At 41.5% G+C, this 18,224-nt stretch overlaps 1 protein-coding gene across 3 annotated transcripts in view; it reads right to left on the bottom strand.

The window, feature by feature from the left end:
• kcnq1.2 (potassium voltage-gated channel, KQT-like subfamily, member 1.2) overlaps positions 1–18,224 on the bottom strand; it is a 180,586-nt gene that overhangs the window by 121,779 nt on the left and 40,583 nt on the right. For 2 of the 3 annotated variants that reach the window (XM_086299264.1, XM_086299265.1), the window contains 2 exons: positions 18,108–18,161; positions 17,399–17,516 (listed from right to left, as the gene is read on the bottom strand). In XM_086299264.1, the coding sequence (XP_086155390.1) occupies positions 17,399–17,516; positions 18,108–18,161 (172 nt within the window). Of the gene's footprint in view, positions 1–10,630; positions 11,522–17,398; positions 17,517–18,107; positions 18,162–18,224 lie in introns of those variants that run through there. The other variant, XM_086299266.1, reaches the window with a different exon arrangement.

Genomic DNA, 18,224 nt, shown 5'->3' with positions numbered 1-18,224 from the left:
TGAAACAATTTATAGAGCTACTAGAAAGGGGGGCAAAAACACAGGGGAGGATGGAAGAAAATGGAAACTGCTGGTGCTAAACCAAAACGAATTATTTAGTCAGCCCTGAGTCACACATTGTGCCTTTAACTGCTTCAGTGTTTATATTCAAAATGTGCTTTTTTTCCCTTATACAATGTACAAAAATGCCTCTCTCTATTTATCTAGAATGTGACACAAAGGAATCGCTTGCAGCCAGTTGCACACACATTCGAGTTGGTCTGCTTCCGCAGTCTTACAGATCAAGTGTGGAGAAGTGGGCGGACGCTGCCGGCACTGCCACTTGACAAACAGCTTGTTTTAATGCTCTCGATGTCCCCGTGAGACGAGCCCCTGCCTCCCACCGGCGCACACTTGTCCTTTCCTCGTGAGTCCCAAACACGACGTGAATCAATTTCACCCACCCCTCTGCCTTGCACAGACGTTTTCCTTCACCTCTGCCTCTCTAAAAACGACGCTGAATCAGTTGCATCAAATACCTGTAGGTCGCACCGGACTACAATTATTCTTTAAAATACATCTCTGCAGTTGTTCATTTAAACTGAAGTTAAAAAATATATATTATAAATCGTTTAGGTGGAACCGATGCCCACTGTGGTGTCATTCATGTGTGCGTGTGTGTCTGTGTGTGTTTGTGTGACTGTGCTGGGGCAGTGGGTGTGCTGCCTGCTCACTTGTCGTCGACGTCATGAACCCAAAGGGCCTGCAGAAGAATCTGTGCTCCTGTATACAATATCCTGTTTGGACTAAAGCGGCTCTTCTCACTCCTGTGCAGAAAAACACACACACACGCACACTCATACATTCTTAACGCCTCCCCTACCCCAAAACATAGAGCTTTGTTTTCACAGTTTTTCTCCACACACACTTTTAACGGCTCTGATCAGCACATCACGTGCGCCTGGTTCCTTGGGTTGTTAATCTAATACAATGAGGTGTTTGTGTTTCTGTGTATGTGTGTTGTTTAGGTGCACAGGTGGGCGAGTGGGTGGACAGACAGCAGGCTAATGTCGTTAATGAGTGACAACAATACGGGCCCTTTGCTTTTACACTTCAGTGTAAATGCGTTTGGGTCGCCAGGAGAGAATCACGATGTGAGCTAAGCTGTGTGTACATGTGTTCGTGAGCACATGTGCAGCAAGAGTTTACACACACACGGACACACTTACAACCTCTCACTGTTCGCACACAGAGTAATAAAGCAATAAAAAGGGCTGCTTTGCATCCAATCTCCCTAGCTATCCATTCATTTAAATACATATCTGCAAAGACGGGCAGTGTGTATCAGCCTGCGTACAGTCATAAAACAACACCAAGGGAGAACCGAGCGAACAGCTCTGTGTGCACGGAGGAACTCCGCTTCCCGTAAAGCAGACGATAAAAGTTACAGTGGGGCGAAAAAGTATTTAGTCAGCCACTGATTGTGCAAGTTCCCCCACTTAAAATGATGACAGAGGTCAGTAATTTGCACCAGAGGTACACTTCAACTGTGAGAGACAGAATGTGAAAAAAAAATCCATGAATTCACATGGTAGGATTTGTAAAGAATTTATTCGTAAATCAGGGTGGAAAATAAGTATTTGGTCACCTCAAACAAGGAAAATCTCTGGCTCTCACAGACCTGTAACGTCCTCTGTAAGAAGCTTTTCTGTCCCCCACTCGTTACCTGTATGAATGGCACCTGTTTGAACTCATCATCTGTATAAAAGACACCTGTCCACAGCCTCAAACAGTCAGACTCCAAACTCCGCCATGGCCAAGACCAAAGAGCTTTCGAAGGACACCAGGAAAAGTATTGTAGACCTGCACCAGACTGGGAAGAGTGAATCTACAATAGGCAAGCAGCTTGGTGTGAAAAAATCAACTGTGGGAGCAATCATCAGAAAATGGAAGACATACAAGACCACTGATAATCTCCCTCGATCTGGGGCTCCACGCAAGATCTCATCCCGTGGGGTCAAAATGATCATGAGAACGGTGAGCAAAGATCCCAGAACCACACGGGGGGACCTGGTGAATGACCTGCAGAGAGCTGGGACCAAAGTAACAAAGGTCACCATCAGTAACACACTACAACGGCAGGGAATCAAATCCCGCAGTGCCAGACGTGTTCCGCTGCTGAAGCCAGTGCATGTCCAGGCCCGTCTGAAGTTTGCCAGAGAGCACATGGATGATACAGCAGAGGATTGGGAGAATGTCATGTGGTCAGATGAAACCAAAGTAGAACTTTTTGGTATAAACTCAACTCGTCGTGTTTGGAGGAAGAAGAATACTGAGTTGCATCCCAAGAACACCATACCTACTGTGAAGCATGGGGGTGGAAACATCATGCTATGGGGCTGTTTTTCTGCCAAGGGGACAGGACGACTGATCCGTGTTAAGGACAGAATGAATGGGGCCATGTATCGTGAGATTTTGAGCCAAAACCTCCTTCCATCAGTGAGAACTTTGAAGATGAAACGAGCCTGGGTCTTCCAACATGAGAATGATCCAAAACACACCGCCCGGGCAACAAAGGAGTGGCTCCGTAAGAAGCATTTGAAAGTCCTGGAGTGGCCTAGCCAGTCTCCAGACCTCAACCCCATAGAAAATCTGTGGCGGGAGTTGAAAGTCCGTGTTGCTCGGCGACAGCCCCAAAACATCACTGCTCTCGAGAAGATCTGCATGGAGGAATGGGCCAAAATACCAGCTACTGTGTGTGCAAACCTGGTAAAGACCTATAGTAAACGTTTGACCTCTGTTATTGCCAACAAAGGTTATGTTACAAACTATTGAGTTGTATTTTTGTTATTGACCAAATACTTATTTTCCACCCTGATTTACGAATAAATTCTTTACAAATCCTACCATGTGGATTCATGGATTTTTTTTTCACATTCTGTCTCTCACAGTTGAAGTGTACCTCTGGTGCAAATTACTGACCTCTGTCATCATTTTAAGTGGGGGAACTTGCACAATCGGTGGCTGACTAAATACTTTTTTGCCCCACTGTACAAATTATGAAAAAGAGGGAAAAAAAAGAAAAGAGAAAAAGAAAAAAACAACCAGCCCAAAGGCAGATACCTCACTTCCCAAAAGAGAGCAATGCATTTCCTGAAACTGACAACTGCTAGTACTTGTACTGAGGCCAAGAGAGAAAATGTGACAGAAACAGGCAGAAGGAAAGAGAGTAAGAGAGACAGTGGGGAGACAGGAGGAGAGCATATGTGTGACTTGAACTACAGTCTGGAAAAAGAAAACAATGTTATGTAAATACTAGAGTTACACACCAAGCAGAGCTTGCAGATTCAGAGAAATGCACAGCACACACTTTGTACATCCAAACAGATAGCACATTATTTTTGATCCGTGCTTTGCTACAACGGAGATAAAAGTGCCCGTTATCAACTCTTTTGGAACTGGCAGACCATACCTATTGTTCACAGGGAAACTGTAGCACAATGTCTGAAGAGGGGAAAACAAACAAACAAACTGAGCAGTACTGGACTGCAGAGAGAATGGCACAGCTCTGATAAAGTAAGGAAACTGTGGTTTTGTCAATCTGCACTTTTATCTGTTTCTCCTGCTCGAAAACAAGAAAAAAGGAGGGAGGGGTGGTGGTGGGACATGACCATGGTAATAGCAATGATGGTGGTTGGTGGTGTTAATGTGGTGGTTTGGGGGCCACACCCGACTGCGGACACCAAACCCCTAAAAAACGTGGAGGTTTCCACTTGAGCTCAAACCTGTCCCCTCTGCTCTTCCTCACTCTCGGAGGATGAAATTGTTAAATCTACACGAAAACATCAAAACACAGAAAGAGCTCCGAAACCGTAGGCCAGACCATCCAAGGAGGAGTGATGTCGCTACAGTACAGCCTGCTGGTCAATGAGAGGAATTTATTTACCTCCCCGAGTCATAGCTCCCATCCTCCACTCGCCTCTGTACTGCTCACATGTGTTGTTTTTTTTCTTGTTTGCTCTGCTGAGATACTCAGTTTTCTTTCCCTTGGGATTTTTATTCCACATGGGTAAAAAATAAATAAATTATGCACATGCCGTTAAAAAATACAAACCTTTTCTTAAAACACTGTTAATCAGGTCACAGGCTTTGATTACCAGATTTGTTGGCTGCACATCCAAGATGTGAATCTCCTATTAAGATGTAATTTAATTTGAATAAGATGTTATTTGCCAGGTACAGGTACATACTTTATTTTATGTGTCATTACAGTAAGATGCTGCATTTTCTGTAGGACTATTCTAAAATAAATATAAAGTGCAGCAGTGTGCGCTTCTTTTGCAGTCTCAATTTAAAAGTTACACATTTTGGGTATTTTTCGTTCTACAATTTAGGAAAAGGCCTTGATTATTTAAACACTAAGTTAAAAAATTTTTATCAGAAATTAAAAAAAAAAAAGTAAAATGTTTTTATATGTTTTGAGGAATTATTGCATTTAATACTGTATTACTCGTAGTATTTCTGTAATGTATTTGTAAAGTCCTGGCTAAACTAAATCCTGACTTTATTAGTAATTACATCCAAATTGTTCCCAAAACAACCCCCTGTCTATCTTACAGATCTGTTTAGTGTTTGATTACCACGAGTATGTTTTGAGACGCACCCATAACGGTCCACAAAGCCTTACCATAATAACCTACTTTGACAAACGCCAGCGCGTGTTGATGTTTTTCAGCTCACTGATGACGAACATTATCATCTGTCACCATCAAATGATCTCTGATCAGATCACACTACCCACATTTATGCCACTCTCATTTCTAATCTATGCTTAGAAACGTCTTCTTGTTTAATTTTTATATCAGTGTTCGAGCTGTGTGCACCACATAACTTTAAAACCCGACAATAATGACCAGTAAATTAATTAGAATTTTTTTTTTTTTTACATTTCGTGTTTTGGGGGTTTTATGGTTTATTTAAAATATTCAAGTGCATTCACACACACACAAGCAGAAAACATTATCCATCTAGTGTCATACAAACACTCATTCAGTAGAAAGTATGAAAAAATTGAATTACATCTCAAATTGTATCTAATTATGCTGCATAACTTTGTTAACACATCTTCATAACCCTGAATAAGGCAGTGAATAACACATTAGTGTAGGGTATTGCATGTAAATCTTGTGAATTTACCACTTTTCAGGGGTCAAACCTGAACCAGTGGCACTGCACTGCACTATTTTTGATCCACAGATACCCTCGCTGACTTTCTCCCCTGTTCTTCTGACAGGCTTTAAAAGAAAAGAATAAAACAGAGCTATAAAATTGCTTTAGTGTGCTGGAAAAAAGCTTTATAGCACATATACACTTGCAGTATAAAGAGACCAGCCTTTCAGCACTAGCAGGGACTTATTTGGAAGGTTATTAGTCTCATTTACTGCTACAGCCCCTTGGGGGGCCTTTAATTAAGAACTGGGCTCTATATAGCTCCTATTAACAAGAGTGGAAAAAAAATAAAGGTGCATGGAGGGGTTTGGGCGACACATCACCAAGGCTTACCTGGTCCCACTTTTTCATGATTTACAACTTTTCTTTCCACTAATTTAAAACATCTGTTCCCAGAGATATTTTAAGTCTTTGACCGATAACCTGCTGACTGCTTCTTTATCGCTGATACAAGGATTATATAATATACAGCAACAAGAAAGTCAGTTTTTTCTCTCTTTTTTCACTTTAATCCTGAAAATGGCTTACCTTTTTCCTCGTACTGCCATGGAAAATAAACTTCTAACGCCACACTTAGTGAGAAACGCAACCAGAAAAGCACTGTGGTTGGGTTTCTCTAAGAAGAAAAGGCAAAACTTCTCAGTGGAACAGCTGCAAGTGTGTGAGGTTGTGAAACTGTGCCTCCTATAAATCTTGCAAAGCGCAAAGTTCCCTCGATGGTGTCATGATAGAAGCGATACTCGGGCAACTAATTTCAGGGCTTGATGTCACAGTGGTCAGTGTGATAAAGAAACGTTCATAGGAGTGGATTTCAACTGAAGACAGATTTTTTCTTTCAGAGAATTCACATAAATTCTGCTAAGTTGAACTACCAGGAAGTATAAGCTGCCCGTTCTCAAAAAAAAGGAAAAACATATTTGTGGTCAGGTAACTGTGAATCGTTGCTTTTTCTCATGCTTTCAGCAATAAGTATAAGAAGAGAGTTTCTTAAGACGTTTTTATACCACAAAAAAAAAATGTCATTTAAAACCCAATTCACAGAACACAATTACACCTTCAGTTATCTGCTGAATTTTTATTGCGGTGAAATTCATATGAAAACGTCCATATTTCTCTGTATTCTTAAAAAAATCTCCACATGAGTGAGTGAGTCGCGTGGCAGCAACTCAATGCTTTAGGGTTGTAACCTGTTTAAAGCAACCTGCTGATTTTTAAATCAATAGTGGGGAAGAAAGTTTTTTAAGTGACTTTGTATGTGGAATGGCAGTTGGTACCGGACAAACCTGTGAGAGTATTTCATAAACTACAGGGATTTTCCACACATAGCCATCACTGGTGTTTAAAGAGTATGATCAGGAAAAGGGGAAAATGCCCAACGAGCAGCAGTTCTGTGGGCAAAAATGTGTTGTTGGTGTCAGAAGTCTGAGAAGGACGGCAAGACTGCTTTAAGCTGATACGAAGGCAACAGTAACTCGTTACAATCATGGAAGGAGTAGAGGAGCATTTCTGAATGCACAACATGTTAAACCGAGAACTACCTTGGACCAAAGCAGTAGAATAGACAATGTGTAACAGTACTACCATAGCACCAACTAAGCATCACTTTAACACTAGCCTACCTGAGTATTGTTGCTGACCGTGGGATGAGATGATACAGCACCTCTGGGATGAGATGGAATAGTAGAATCACATCGTGGATGTGCAGCAACTGTGTGACTCTGTCATGTCAACAAGGACCAAAAGCTCTAAGGAATGTGGCATGAAGAATTAAGGCAGAAGGGGGTCCAACCTGGGAATAGCAATGTGTACATAATAATGTGGCCAGAAATATTTCACTCTAAAGGGAAGTATTATTAATCCAACTACACCCAAACCCTCCAACCTTATATTCAGTGGATGTATCCTTGACATGATGTCAGGACACATCCACATTCAACCTCTGGCTCAAACAGAGTGAGTCTTATTCAAACAGGTGGGACAGGCACTCGCCCAGAGTGGGAGTGAATACCCTCTCAAACACATCGGGACATGTGGACACATGAACCATATTACAAGTTCCCCGGCGGCCAAAAGCTAGGCCAGAATGTTGCGGCTCCCCTTTGGTCAGCCCCTTTTCTCTCCAGCAGGTAAACGCCCTGGTCCACCATCTACCCCTGCTTGTGCGTGTAAGAGGGGAGAAACCGCAGCGCCCCACAGACGAGCGCCATCAATGGGCCCTCTATTCATCCGCAGGTTCGGAACAGTGGCCTCTCTGATGGAGCTCCAGCACCTGGCTGCCGATGGACACAACATCAGAGGCAGGGTGGTAGCAGCATCGGTCGTCAGACTCACCACACCTGAATAAACCCCCACCCCCTTCCTCGAGCCCACATCAAATAGCAGGACTGGTCTATTTGAAAACCTGAGAGTAGGCGAGCTGAGCAAAAGAAAAAAAAAAAAAAAAAAACAGTAGCCAAAGAGCTTCGCAAGGCAACGGGACTGGCTGTACAAACAGGTCACTCAGGTGCTGCTGCAGATTACTGTTTTTATTAATGAGAGCAAAGAAGAAACTGAGCCCTGTACTGAGGAAGGGGTGGTGGTGGTAGTGGCGGTGGGAGGCGTAAGGGACAAGAGCACAGAGCGAAACACACACGCAGAAGTCGAGAGATCGTATTTATACAGGTGCTTCTAATGCGAGCGGAGAGGGAGGCGCGCCTCGAGCACACAGCCAAGCATCTGCACAGAGTCCTCCAAGTAGGGACTGGGTTGGGCCTTACTTTGATTTCACTACAGTTAAAGTGGAAGCTGTCAGGATTAGTGCAAAGACTGCTGTGAAGTGTGCCGGGCAAACTAAACACACATTCGCACACCAAGTATGAGGACCTGCTTTGCAACTAAGATATATGGAACAAAACACACAAAGAAAAACAACATAAATGCAGTGTAGTTGTGGCATATTAATACAACTAACGCAGTAGGTTAGTTACTCCTGGTTACTAACCCTAACCCCTCTCTATGTCTAATCTACAGCGTGAAATTAAAAGTAAAGTGGAGGTAAAACAAATAACCCCCTATTTCTGCCACACATTTTCTTTTTTTGTTCTTAGGTTTTATACTTTTGGTCTTTGCTGGGAAGTTTTTCCAAGTAATTTTACAGACTGTTTCGCTATTTTTACCATACCAGCTGTGCGGTGCCATTAATCACATGATTTAATTACAGTGTTTTGACATCTTTATTAAAATTATTATTGGCTTTGGGGTTTTTTTCTGTTTTGGTCCATAATGTGATTTATTTTTTCTTCTTCTTCTTCTTCTTCTTCATAAAGTAACCTTGTTTGGGAATAATTAAAAAATAAATGCACCGTTCCAAACCATCTGGAGTTTATCTTCAGTTTGTTAATGGCTGTGCTCAAGTGGGAAAAAATATCCCCAAGCTACCTTATCTTGACTTCCATTATTAGGCATCCTAATAATTCAATTTTAGGTAATTATGTTGGTTTCATTAGTTTATAATGTATATTCAGCCTGAACGTTAGCATGCATTACAGCCCATTAGCACAAACATCATTAACTAGAACCAAATGGTCAAACGACATTCTGGATGGAAACAATTAAATTATGAGGGCAGCTAACAAAAACACAAATTGTCATTACCTTTGTCCTCACGGGTGTGTAATTGTTAACAGCGCTCTGGTCTAATGAAAACAAACATTTTTCTTTCTTTCTTTTTTCTCAATATTTTCTTGTCCCTAAACAAAAGGATCGGCAGCCGTGACGTCACGGAGCTGCTCGGTGAATCAGGCTGTGAAAACAGAAATTTCCTGAGGTCATTTTCCTTTTCCATGATCTGCTTTTTCTTTTCCCCCCTTCTTCTTTGGGAATTGTGTCTTTGCAGTGGAAATGAAGAGAAACTGATGGTATAATTAAGGAGTGCAGGGCAGAGCGTTTACAGCTGATTCCTAGGATTTTAAACGTGGCCCTGAGGCAGATGAGACCTGCAAACACAAGCATCTCCACTGACTGTTTTCCCCCCACACAGTTTTATGGTCACCAGAAATAAGTGAGAATGTTGCATTTTTGAAAACATTTTGGGCAGTAATCAATAAAATAATTCTCATATAAGAGATAGGACACATCCACACACTTTCTCTTTTGTTTTGGTTTTGCACATTAATTTATTTTTACAAAAAATCTGATCGTTTCAATGAAGTCTGGCTGCAGCTTCAAATACTATTAACTGTAGCCTGAACCCCGCACCACACCGGGATACCTCCAAAAACAGCACTGCGTGATTTGCTTGGTTCAGTCCACCTCTGTCTGCGCTCCAGATTGCAGATTTCATTAACGCTAATGGGGTCGAAAGTGGCACGCATATCTTTTAAAGCCACTTCATACGGACCTGGAAATAATCTGGATGTCACAGTTAGACATTGTGCTGATGAGCGAATCTTGTTTTTTTTGTTTAAAATTATGTCTGGATGGGTTATTTATGCAGTACTTGCCTGCTGACTCGCTGGATTTTCCCAACCTGCGGTAAGAGGCCATAAAGAGGGCCATTCGCTTAGTTGTTGATGGTCCCCTCACCATAAAACCGTCCTAGAATCACCAACACCACTGAGGGGGAGTAAACATTCATCCCTAATAAGAGCAGCATGAGGTGCCTTCATTAATGCAGGATGGCTAGTGTAAAGCCAAACTAAATACACTCTTTAATTTAAAAAAAAAAAAAAAAGGTCCCTGAAAGTTCTCTTTATTGCTCTGTGTGTGACCTGCACATCATAAAACAAGGCCTTCAGATTCTCCTTTTGGCCTTGGAGGGAGAATTTGCTCATTATTTGGCACTAGAGCAAAAGCAGACTTATCATTTCATTCACTATGTGAAAGCATTAAAACGGTCCATGATCTCAATATGGTTCTTTCTCCTTGTTTGACTCAGGTTTGCCAACTTTTGTAATTGTGTTACATGCCTTTGGCATGTAACAAGAGCCTTCAGGTTCTGCATAGTGCTCTCCTGCTACCAAAATTAATCCCATGCTAAAAAAAGAGGAAGCCTCAAAGCTACTTCTAATAAAAAAAGAAGTTACATCTATCCAAAATGGAGCTTTGTTTTTGCATTCTGCTTTTCTGCTTTTTCTCAGCTATCAGATTTTCACCATGCAATATTGAAAAGTATTGAATGAAAGAGTAAGGGTATATAGAAGCATTTGTAGCAAAGAAATATGTGAACAATTGCTCTGTGTTTACTTCATAAATGACTCGTAACATCTTAGTGTAATGCCGTGCAGAAGAAAGAACTAGGACCTTTTTTTTGCTGCCTTAACCACGATTCCAAAAAACTTGGGACACTGTTTAAATTGTAAATAAAATCAGAATGAAATGATTTGCAAATCTCCTCAAACCATATTTTATTCATGACAGAACACCGTAAACACAGCACCTTGAGCATCTTGAGGGTGACAAAAGCCTGAAAAACAACAACTTGAGGAACATTTTGGCACTGATTATGTTAACTGGCAGCAGGTCAGTAAAATCTTCATCTTAAAGAGGCAGATTTTTTGAGAAGTAAAATTGGACAGAGGTTGCCCAATCTGCAAAGACCATGTCTACAAATTCTGGAACAACTCCAGAAAAATGTTCTTCAACATAATATTGGAAAGGCTCTGAATACCTTGTTATCTACAACACATATTATCATCAAAAGATTCAGTCAGTCTGCAAAAATCTCTGTGTGGAAAGGAAAAGGCCGAAAATCAGCACTGGATGAGCTTTGGGCCCTCGGGCAGCACTGCATTAAAAACAGGCGTGATACTGTCATGGAAATCACTGCTTGGACTCTTCTTGAAATTACTGTATGTGAACACAGTTGACTATGCCATCTGCAAATACAGTCTGAAACTCTATCATGCAAAGAAGCCATATGGTAGCATGATTCAGGAACGCTGTCATCTAAAGCTCATTAAAAATCGACTGAGGCAAAGTGAAAAAATGGATCAAATTTAAATTTGAAATTCTTTTTGGAAAACATGGACACTGCATATTCTGAGCTAAAGAGGAGAAGGATCATCTAACTTGTTTTGATGCATGCTAAATCATCCAGAAAGTGGATAGTCTTCATCTGGACGTTGCATTTTTAATGTGTTTTCAGCTGAAATGCTATTTTTCCTGTTGCACTACAGGAAAGATGCTGAAGGTCAGTCAGTGTAGAGTCAGTAGAGACTGCATTGGAGTCAGTGTAACGTTTCTCTGGTGCATCCAGTAAGCTGGAAGTTTATCCACAAGTTGCGTGACTCCGTTTACCAAAAGCAGACACGGCATGCACGCGGATAATTAGAATCTGTGAAAAAAAAATTTGACAAAAGAGTTATGAACACTGCAGCAATTACTCCACAAGACACCCAGCTAAAACCATGCCTGTAAAAAGGAAGCCAATTTAAACTTCTATTGTTCTCTAATGCCAGCATAGCTGCAGCATTTATGGTGCAACGTTTTTTGGCTCACTGAGTAGAATTAAAGCATTTCTAATCGTCCAAGTGAGTAAATGCCGTGTGGAGGTCAGCATCCATATAATAAGCCAGAGTCTGTAATAAGATTAAATACTGAATATGCTTCCATACAGCTCTGTTATCCAGAGGATATGAATCAGTGTGTGGCTGTTTTACTGCTCCAAGACTATTTTCTGTCTTTTGTAGGCTCTAGAAACTGGCAAAGAGTCAAGAAGCCGGGCACAATTAGTTCTTTTCTTTCTCATTTTTTTCCCTATCTAGTCATAAAGCAGCAGTACTCAGGCAGCTTTTCTTGTAGCAGGGCAGGAGGCTGATCTTACCTCGTCATTTGTCTGCGTGCGTGTGTGTGTTTCGCGCATGTGCCCAAAGCAGGGCTCTCGCCTAGTCTAATTTGTCATTATAATACTTGGCAGAAAGGCCAAAAAATTTTAAGAGGATTTACTGGGTATTTTAACATTAGATTCACTGTTGAATCTTACATAAGGTCCCATAAAACTACCTGGCCTACACATGTTTTGAAGCAAACAGTTGAGGAGAATGGTGAAGGGGGGAGGGGGGGGGGGGGAGTGACATTACTCAGTGTTTAAAAAGACAGACAGCAATGCATTGGAGATTTTTCCCCTCTTGACTGAGTACCATATGTTGGAAATCATGCCGTCAGTATCAGAGTACAGTAGACAAGACTGGGATACTGAGGCCACACGGACAAAAAGTCAATTTGTTCAGAGAGCTGCACAAAAGACGCTGGTTCCTAAGGAGCGAGAGGCCCCTACTTGAAGAGAGCAGGCCGTGATGCATGTGCATCTGTGCCTTCAAACCCTCCTGTGGTGCTGCAGTGGCATTGTTTCTCTCGTCTTAGTTTGTGAGAGAGGAACTAATTAAGATCTGCCTGCAGGTGGCCCATGCTGACTTTTACAGGTCTGAAAGGAGTAGGAGGCCACACCCGGAAGGGAAAAGGGGTGACAGCCTCAGGTCACAAGACGACACAGATTCTAGATCTGGCACTGCAACTAGGGGAGTTATTGGGTACACGGAGAGGCTGGAAAGAGTCAAGGAGAACAGAAAGAAACAAGTAAATTAGAGCAGAAACCAGGGGGAGAGAGGACACAATCACTGCAATCAGCTAAACAAGGCCTTCCTCTGTTTAGGGGCTAAGAAGTGTACTTGGAAACATTTACTCATTCTCCAAGAGGGTAAATGTCAATCTGCTGCGGGGTTGGGTTTAGGATCAGCAGCCCTGCTGGGGTTTGTTATGATTTCATTAAACAGCCAACCACTAAATCTCACAAATTTACAAAATCAGAGTGCGCGACAGTACGTGAGTACACACACAGCACATCACATCAAAACCACTAAGCCACTAGGTTCTCACATGCGTGTACACAATCCACGGAAACAAGTGTTTGCTTGAATCGTACCAAAACCAAGTCTCATTTGCAGGAGGATAGGTAAACAAAGAGCAAAGGACATGTTTTTAAAAAAAAGGAAGAGTGATGACTGTGAAACAAGTGCATTTAATGTCTGCGTTTCTTCACTTTGTGTTCCTTTTAACAAAAAAAAAAAAAAAACTTATTTCATGCAACCTATAAAAGAATCACAGTGAGACGCTTTGAAACAAACAGGGCAAACAGCAGTGACGTAACAACAGTGAGCTTGTGCATGTCTGGGGTTCAGAGGAACAAAGACATGATTGCGTGCGGACGCTGCCCCGCACCACTTCCTCTTCAGAAGCCCAGAGACATCACAGCCAGCTGTATTGATGTCTCTCTCTCTCTCTCTCTCTCTCTCACATGTGAATAAACATACATGCATGCACATTTTGGGGGTAGTCTGCTTTAGTGAAGCCAAACAAACAGTGGAATGTTCCAGCCGCTGCTGTCGCTGAAGAATTAAAGCGATAGAGATACCAGAAATGTAGAATGAATGAACAAGTGGCAACCGTCACTACAGAAAGAGTCAAACTCACATTACAGCTGGAAGCTGTGGAAGGAAGTCCAAAACATTTCAGAATATAAAGTAACAGAAAACTGATATAGCGTGGGCGCACGCAATTCGCCCAGGGCAGAAAGGGTGGATCTAGTAGCTGCAGAAATCCAGATAAGGATGGCAAATGACAGTGCTGTCCTTGGTGGCGTGACACCAGGGGCAAAACAAACCCGCTGCTATGGGAGTGCCCAGCGAGGCCCAAATATGAGCTTGGCTGTTACAGCTGAAAGTTATGGGCACAGCAGAGATGGATACAAATGAAAACAAATTACTGTCCGTCTCTGGAGCTCACTCTCACACACTCAAAGGGTCTCACACCCACACGCAAACTGTCACGCACAAACACACGTAAGGCAAAAAAAAAAAGAGCATGTGGAAGATAAACAGACGCAGATAAACATAGCTGTCACTAAGGAAGTCCAGATTTTTATCAGATTCATTTAAGTATTTCCCAAGTGCAGTTAAATAGAGCAAGAAGTTTTTAACAAAGCTTTTACAAACATACTAGTTTGGCTATTGGGATGCTTAATTTTGTTTCTGTGTGCAAAGTAAATTCAACTATTTCTGAAAAACATCCAGAATAACTTTCGCATTGAACTACTGGAGGTGGTTCATCACCAGGAGCGACGTATGTTTTGAGTTGTCGTGGTGGTGTTGGAAAACAAAGCGATGACTCAGACTGAGTTTTGCTGCTTGAGGTTTTCTTATAAAGTCTTCACACAACCTTCTGTCCTCATTATTCCTTCTACCTTGTTGAGATTCCTAGTTCCAGACATACTGAAGTGTCCCCACGGCTTAATATTCCCAGCACTGTTTCACTGTGGGGATGGAGTTCTTGTGGTTGTAGGCCTTTCCCTTCTTTCTCCAAACATAAGCAGCGTCTCTGTGGCCAAAGAGCTCTAGTTTTGTGTCATCTGATCAAAGGATGCACTTCCAGTCCAGGTTGTCCTCAGCATACTTCAGTGTGGCTTAAAGGTGTCTGTGCTTCTTGAGTTTTTCTTGGTCTCAGTCCATTCCTGTGCAGGATTCTAGCGATTAACTTCTTTGAGACTCCAATTTCTGACTTAGATAAGTCACTAGCAGTTGTTCCAGAGTCTTTAGACACATTTCTCACTAGATTTCTTTACAATCTTTGAAATATTTTGCTTGCTGCCTCTGCCAGGCTGTGTTGCTCTCTTTGAATTTCACTTGGAAACAACGTGATAACTTTATATATCTACCTCCTCCTTTGTCAGCAATTCTTTTTCTCAAGTCTAACGAGATTTGTTTTGTTTTCAGCATGATGCTTTCTCAAGTGACAGCTTAAACCCTCATTCACGTTTTTCTACTGTGTGTAAATTGGAAGAAAACCCTCAGTTTTAACTTGATTTTACAAGTTTTGAGCATTACAAAGTTAAAACACATCATCAAGTACCTTTAAAATGTTTTGACACAAACTTGAAATTTTATAGTGAGGCTAATAATGTTGTAGTATACCATAATGTTCCCTATGTGTTACAATAGATAATTGCAAAAAAACAGGAAAGATTAAGTTCATGTAAGTTATAAATAAAGTTTCTTTGCATATTCGTTTTTGTTTTTTAAACATACACCTGAACACTTCTGTAAAAGCTCTTTGGATTCAGAGTGCGTCATTTTAACAGTTAATTAATATGGTATCTGTAGTTAGCACTCAGCCTGTCACTTGCTATTGAAATTGGTTTTGTTAAAGTTCAATTAAGAACCAGAATTGGCTTCAACTGTGGGTGAAGCGGATTTTATTACGTCTCAGATATGCTGAACTCGAATTAGAACTTGATGGATATTGTTGTATGGTTTCCATCTACAGAAGTGCACAAAGCTTTTAGGTTTCCAGAGAGCAGAGAAAGGAGAACAAAAAAAGCAGGCAAGCCAGATATGGCAGTGAGTGATGGATGTGTTTCGCAGAGCCATAGCAGACTGAAGAACGCCTATTCAGAACTTATTCCGGTTTCTTCCAGAATATCAATAACACCACTAACCCATCACCATCTCAACCAATTTGAACACTTAACAGCAGATTCTGGATGACAACACTCTCCACCAACACCTTCAAACTACAAATCAGAGACTTGGAAAATCACTGCCAACAGTCAGTGAAGCTGTTCTTGTGACACATGGTTGTCCAACACCTTACTTAGAGCATTTTCACATCTGAGGTATTTAGTTCATTAGATGGAACTTCATTTTCCAACCATGATGTGGTTTGTTTGTGCAGATGTAAAAAGGGCAACAGCACTTGTGTAAGGAGCAAAGCAACCTCGCCAACACCCTTTTGAGGCGGTCCGGTTCCAAATGAACTCCAGAGTTCCTTTATGTTGAGATTGGGATTTAGTTTCAACCCAACTACCAGGTGTACAGTGAAAATCTGAGCCAATCGCCTTCCTGTAGCCAGGAGTAAATTCTCTACATTTTCCACTTGATGCAGAACACAGCACCTTCTTCCTGTACTTACTTTAGTTGGCCAAAACACCCAATGAAAGTTCTTGCATGGTGAGATTGTCACATTTTGGTTCACTTGGTGTTTTCTCTGTGAAAAGAAACCAAACAGCAGGAGGACGCTACAACTCGACAACTCAAATCATCAACTGATTTGGACCACAGTTAATAAACTGTAGGTGTGAAAACGCCCTAAGACACTTGAAGCTGGGGGGGTTTTCACTCCAAGGACAAAACCATACAAGTGCCTCAGTGCAGTACAATTAAAATTACTACATGTTTACAGTACACAAGCTCTTAATTCTGCATTAAAAAATGCTGGCGATCACTTTGAGAAATGCACACTTTGGCCTGTCTACATATTTAGCCTCCTACGACCCGAACACTTCCACGGCATGCATTTTCAATTTCTCTTTGATATTTGGGCTGATTGGGACCTGACGAATGTAAAAACAAAGAACTACCAGATTTGTTTGTTTTTTACCTATTTTTTGTTTCTAAGAAAAATGAGAGCCACATATGAGGATATTAGTTTAAATTTTCAATAGAACAGTAGCAGTATAATGTCCTAGTAAGCGGATATCAGGCCCTTGTAGAGCAAAATTGAGTATTTTGGTCTAAATAACCCAAAATGTGATATCCACATATGTGGACGCAGGGTCCTAGGAGGTTAAAGTAGGAATCAACCTTTTTACCGCCCATAATCTTTTAAGCCTCCAGCCTCCAGAGTTTAGTCTTTAGGGACTCTGTATTACTTCTCAATGCAGCAGGTAAACACCAATCTGGAGGTAATGATGCTTCACTTATTTAAGACTTATTTAGAACACACCCTACTGATATATCTGTGCAAAACCTTCCCGCTTTTGAACACTTGAACACACATTGGACTAGCAAACAACATCAGTGAATTCTCTTCTGCTGAGGGCATGTGACGACAAGCCGGCTGCTCCATAACGTGTTATGTAATCAGCTGAGAAGGATCTCTTTGACATTTCTCACAAGACTAAAGGGATAATCCTCTTTACACCACTACGTACCTGATATGGCCGTTGAGTCTCTTTAACCCTCAAGGGAGTTGGGAAAAAACAAATACATTTAGAAAGCAGCTAGAGGGGCTCTCTGTTTTGACAAAAGGCCTTTCAGCTGAATGACCAGTAGGAAAATCAGTATAATATAGATCAGTGAATAAAGGTCAGAGCTGGGTGATGGATGAGAAGAAAATGGGGCCTTAAGAAAAGAAGGAGGCGAAGCTCTCTGGGACTTACTGAGTTTTGTCAGTTACCACAGGCAGTGGAATATCCTCGCTCATGTCGTCTAGCTCATCGGTTAAGCTGTTGGCTCGGGAGATATCGATGGACGTGCTGTTATTAGGACTCCTCTTCACTGCAACGACAGAAATATAACATTTCAATTCAATTTAATTCATTTCAGTTTTATTTCTATAGTACAAAATCCAACAAAATACGACTCAAGGTGCTTTATATCCAGAAAAATAGAGAGAAAAGAATCAGACAACCACCTATGAGCAAGCACTTGGTGTCAGTGGGAAGGAAAAACTCCCTTTTAACAGGAAGAAACCTCCAGCAGAACCAGGCTCAGGGAGGGGCGGAGCCATCTGCCATGACCAGGTAGGGGTTAGGGGAGTGTGATAGGACAGCAACTACATTTCCAGATACAATTTTATATACAGTTAACTAATACAAAAGGGATGTTTTTAAATGGGTCGAGTGAAAAGGTGTTTTTTTTTTTAAAGGTTTTAAAGTTGTGAGTGGCTGTAGAGTGTGAAGATGTCTGTGAGTTCTAGTATGCGTCACACAGTCACACAGTAATAAAAGTACCTCGTGGGTTGATCGGAAAATGTATGATGTAAGATTTCATTGTCAGATTTCATTACAATATGAGACGCACAGCATTGTGAGATGATTTAAGGCAGAGATACGAAGGGGTGAGAAAACTGAAAAAACTGAAAGGTACCTGGAGAGCCAGGACAGCTCAGAGTGAAAGATGACCAAGAATGTTGAGGAGGGCCTGAAGCCATGAAAATTTATTAAACCAGAAGGGGAAGGGAGAAAAACAGAAGAAAGGGGGTAA

This window comes from Aulonocara sp. 'chitande type north' Nkhata Bay, linkage group LG7, assembly GCF_057382095.1.
Source record: "Aulonocara sp. 'chitande type north' Nkhata Bay isolate Kocher_YH1m ecotype deep benthic linkage group LG7, A_spYH_male_GT1.1, whole genome shotgun sequence".
NCBI classification, from domain to species: Eukaryota; Metazoa; Chordata; class Actinopteri; order Cichliformes; family Cichlidae; genus Aulonocara; species Aulonocara sp. 'chitande type north' Nkhata Bay.
The sequence above is the reverse complement of the archived record's forward strand: the minus strand, read 5'-3'. Positions and strand labels throughout refer to the sequence as shown.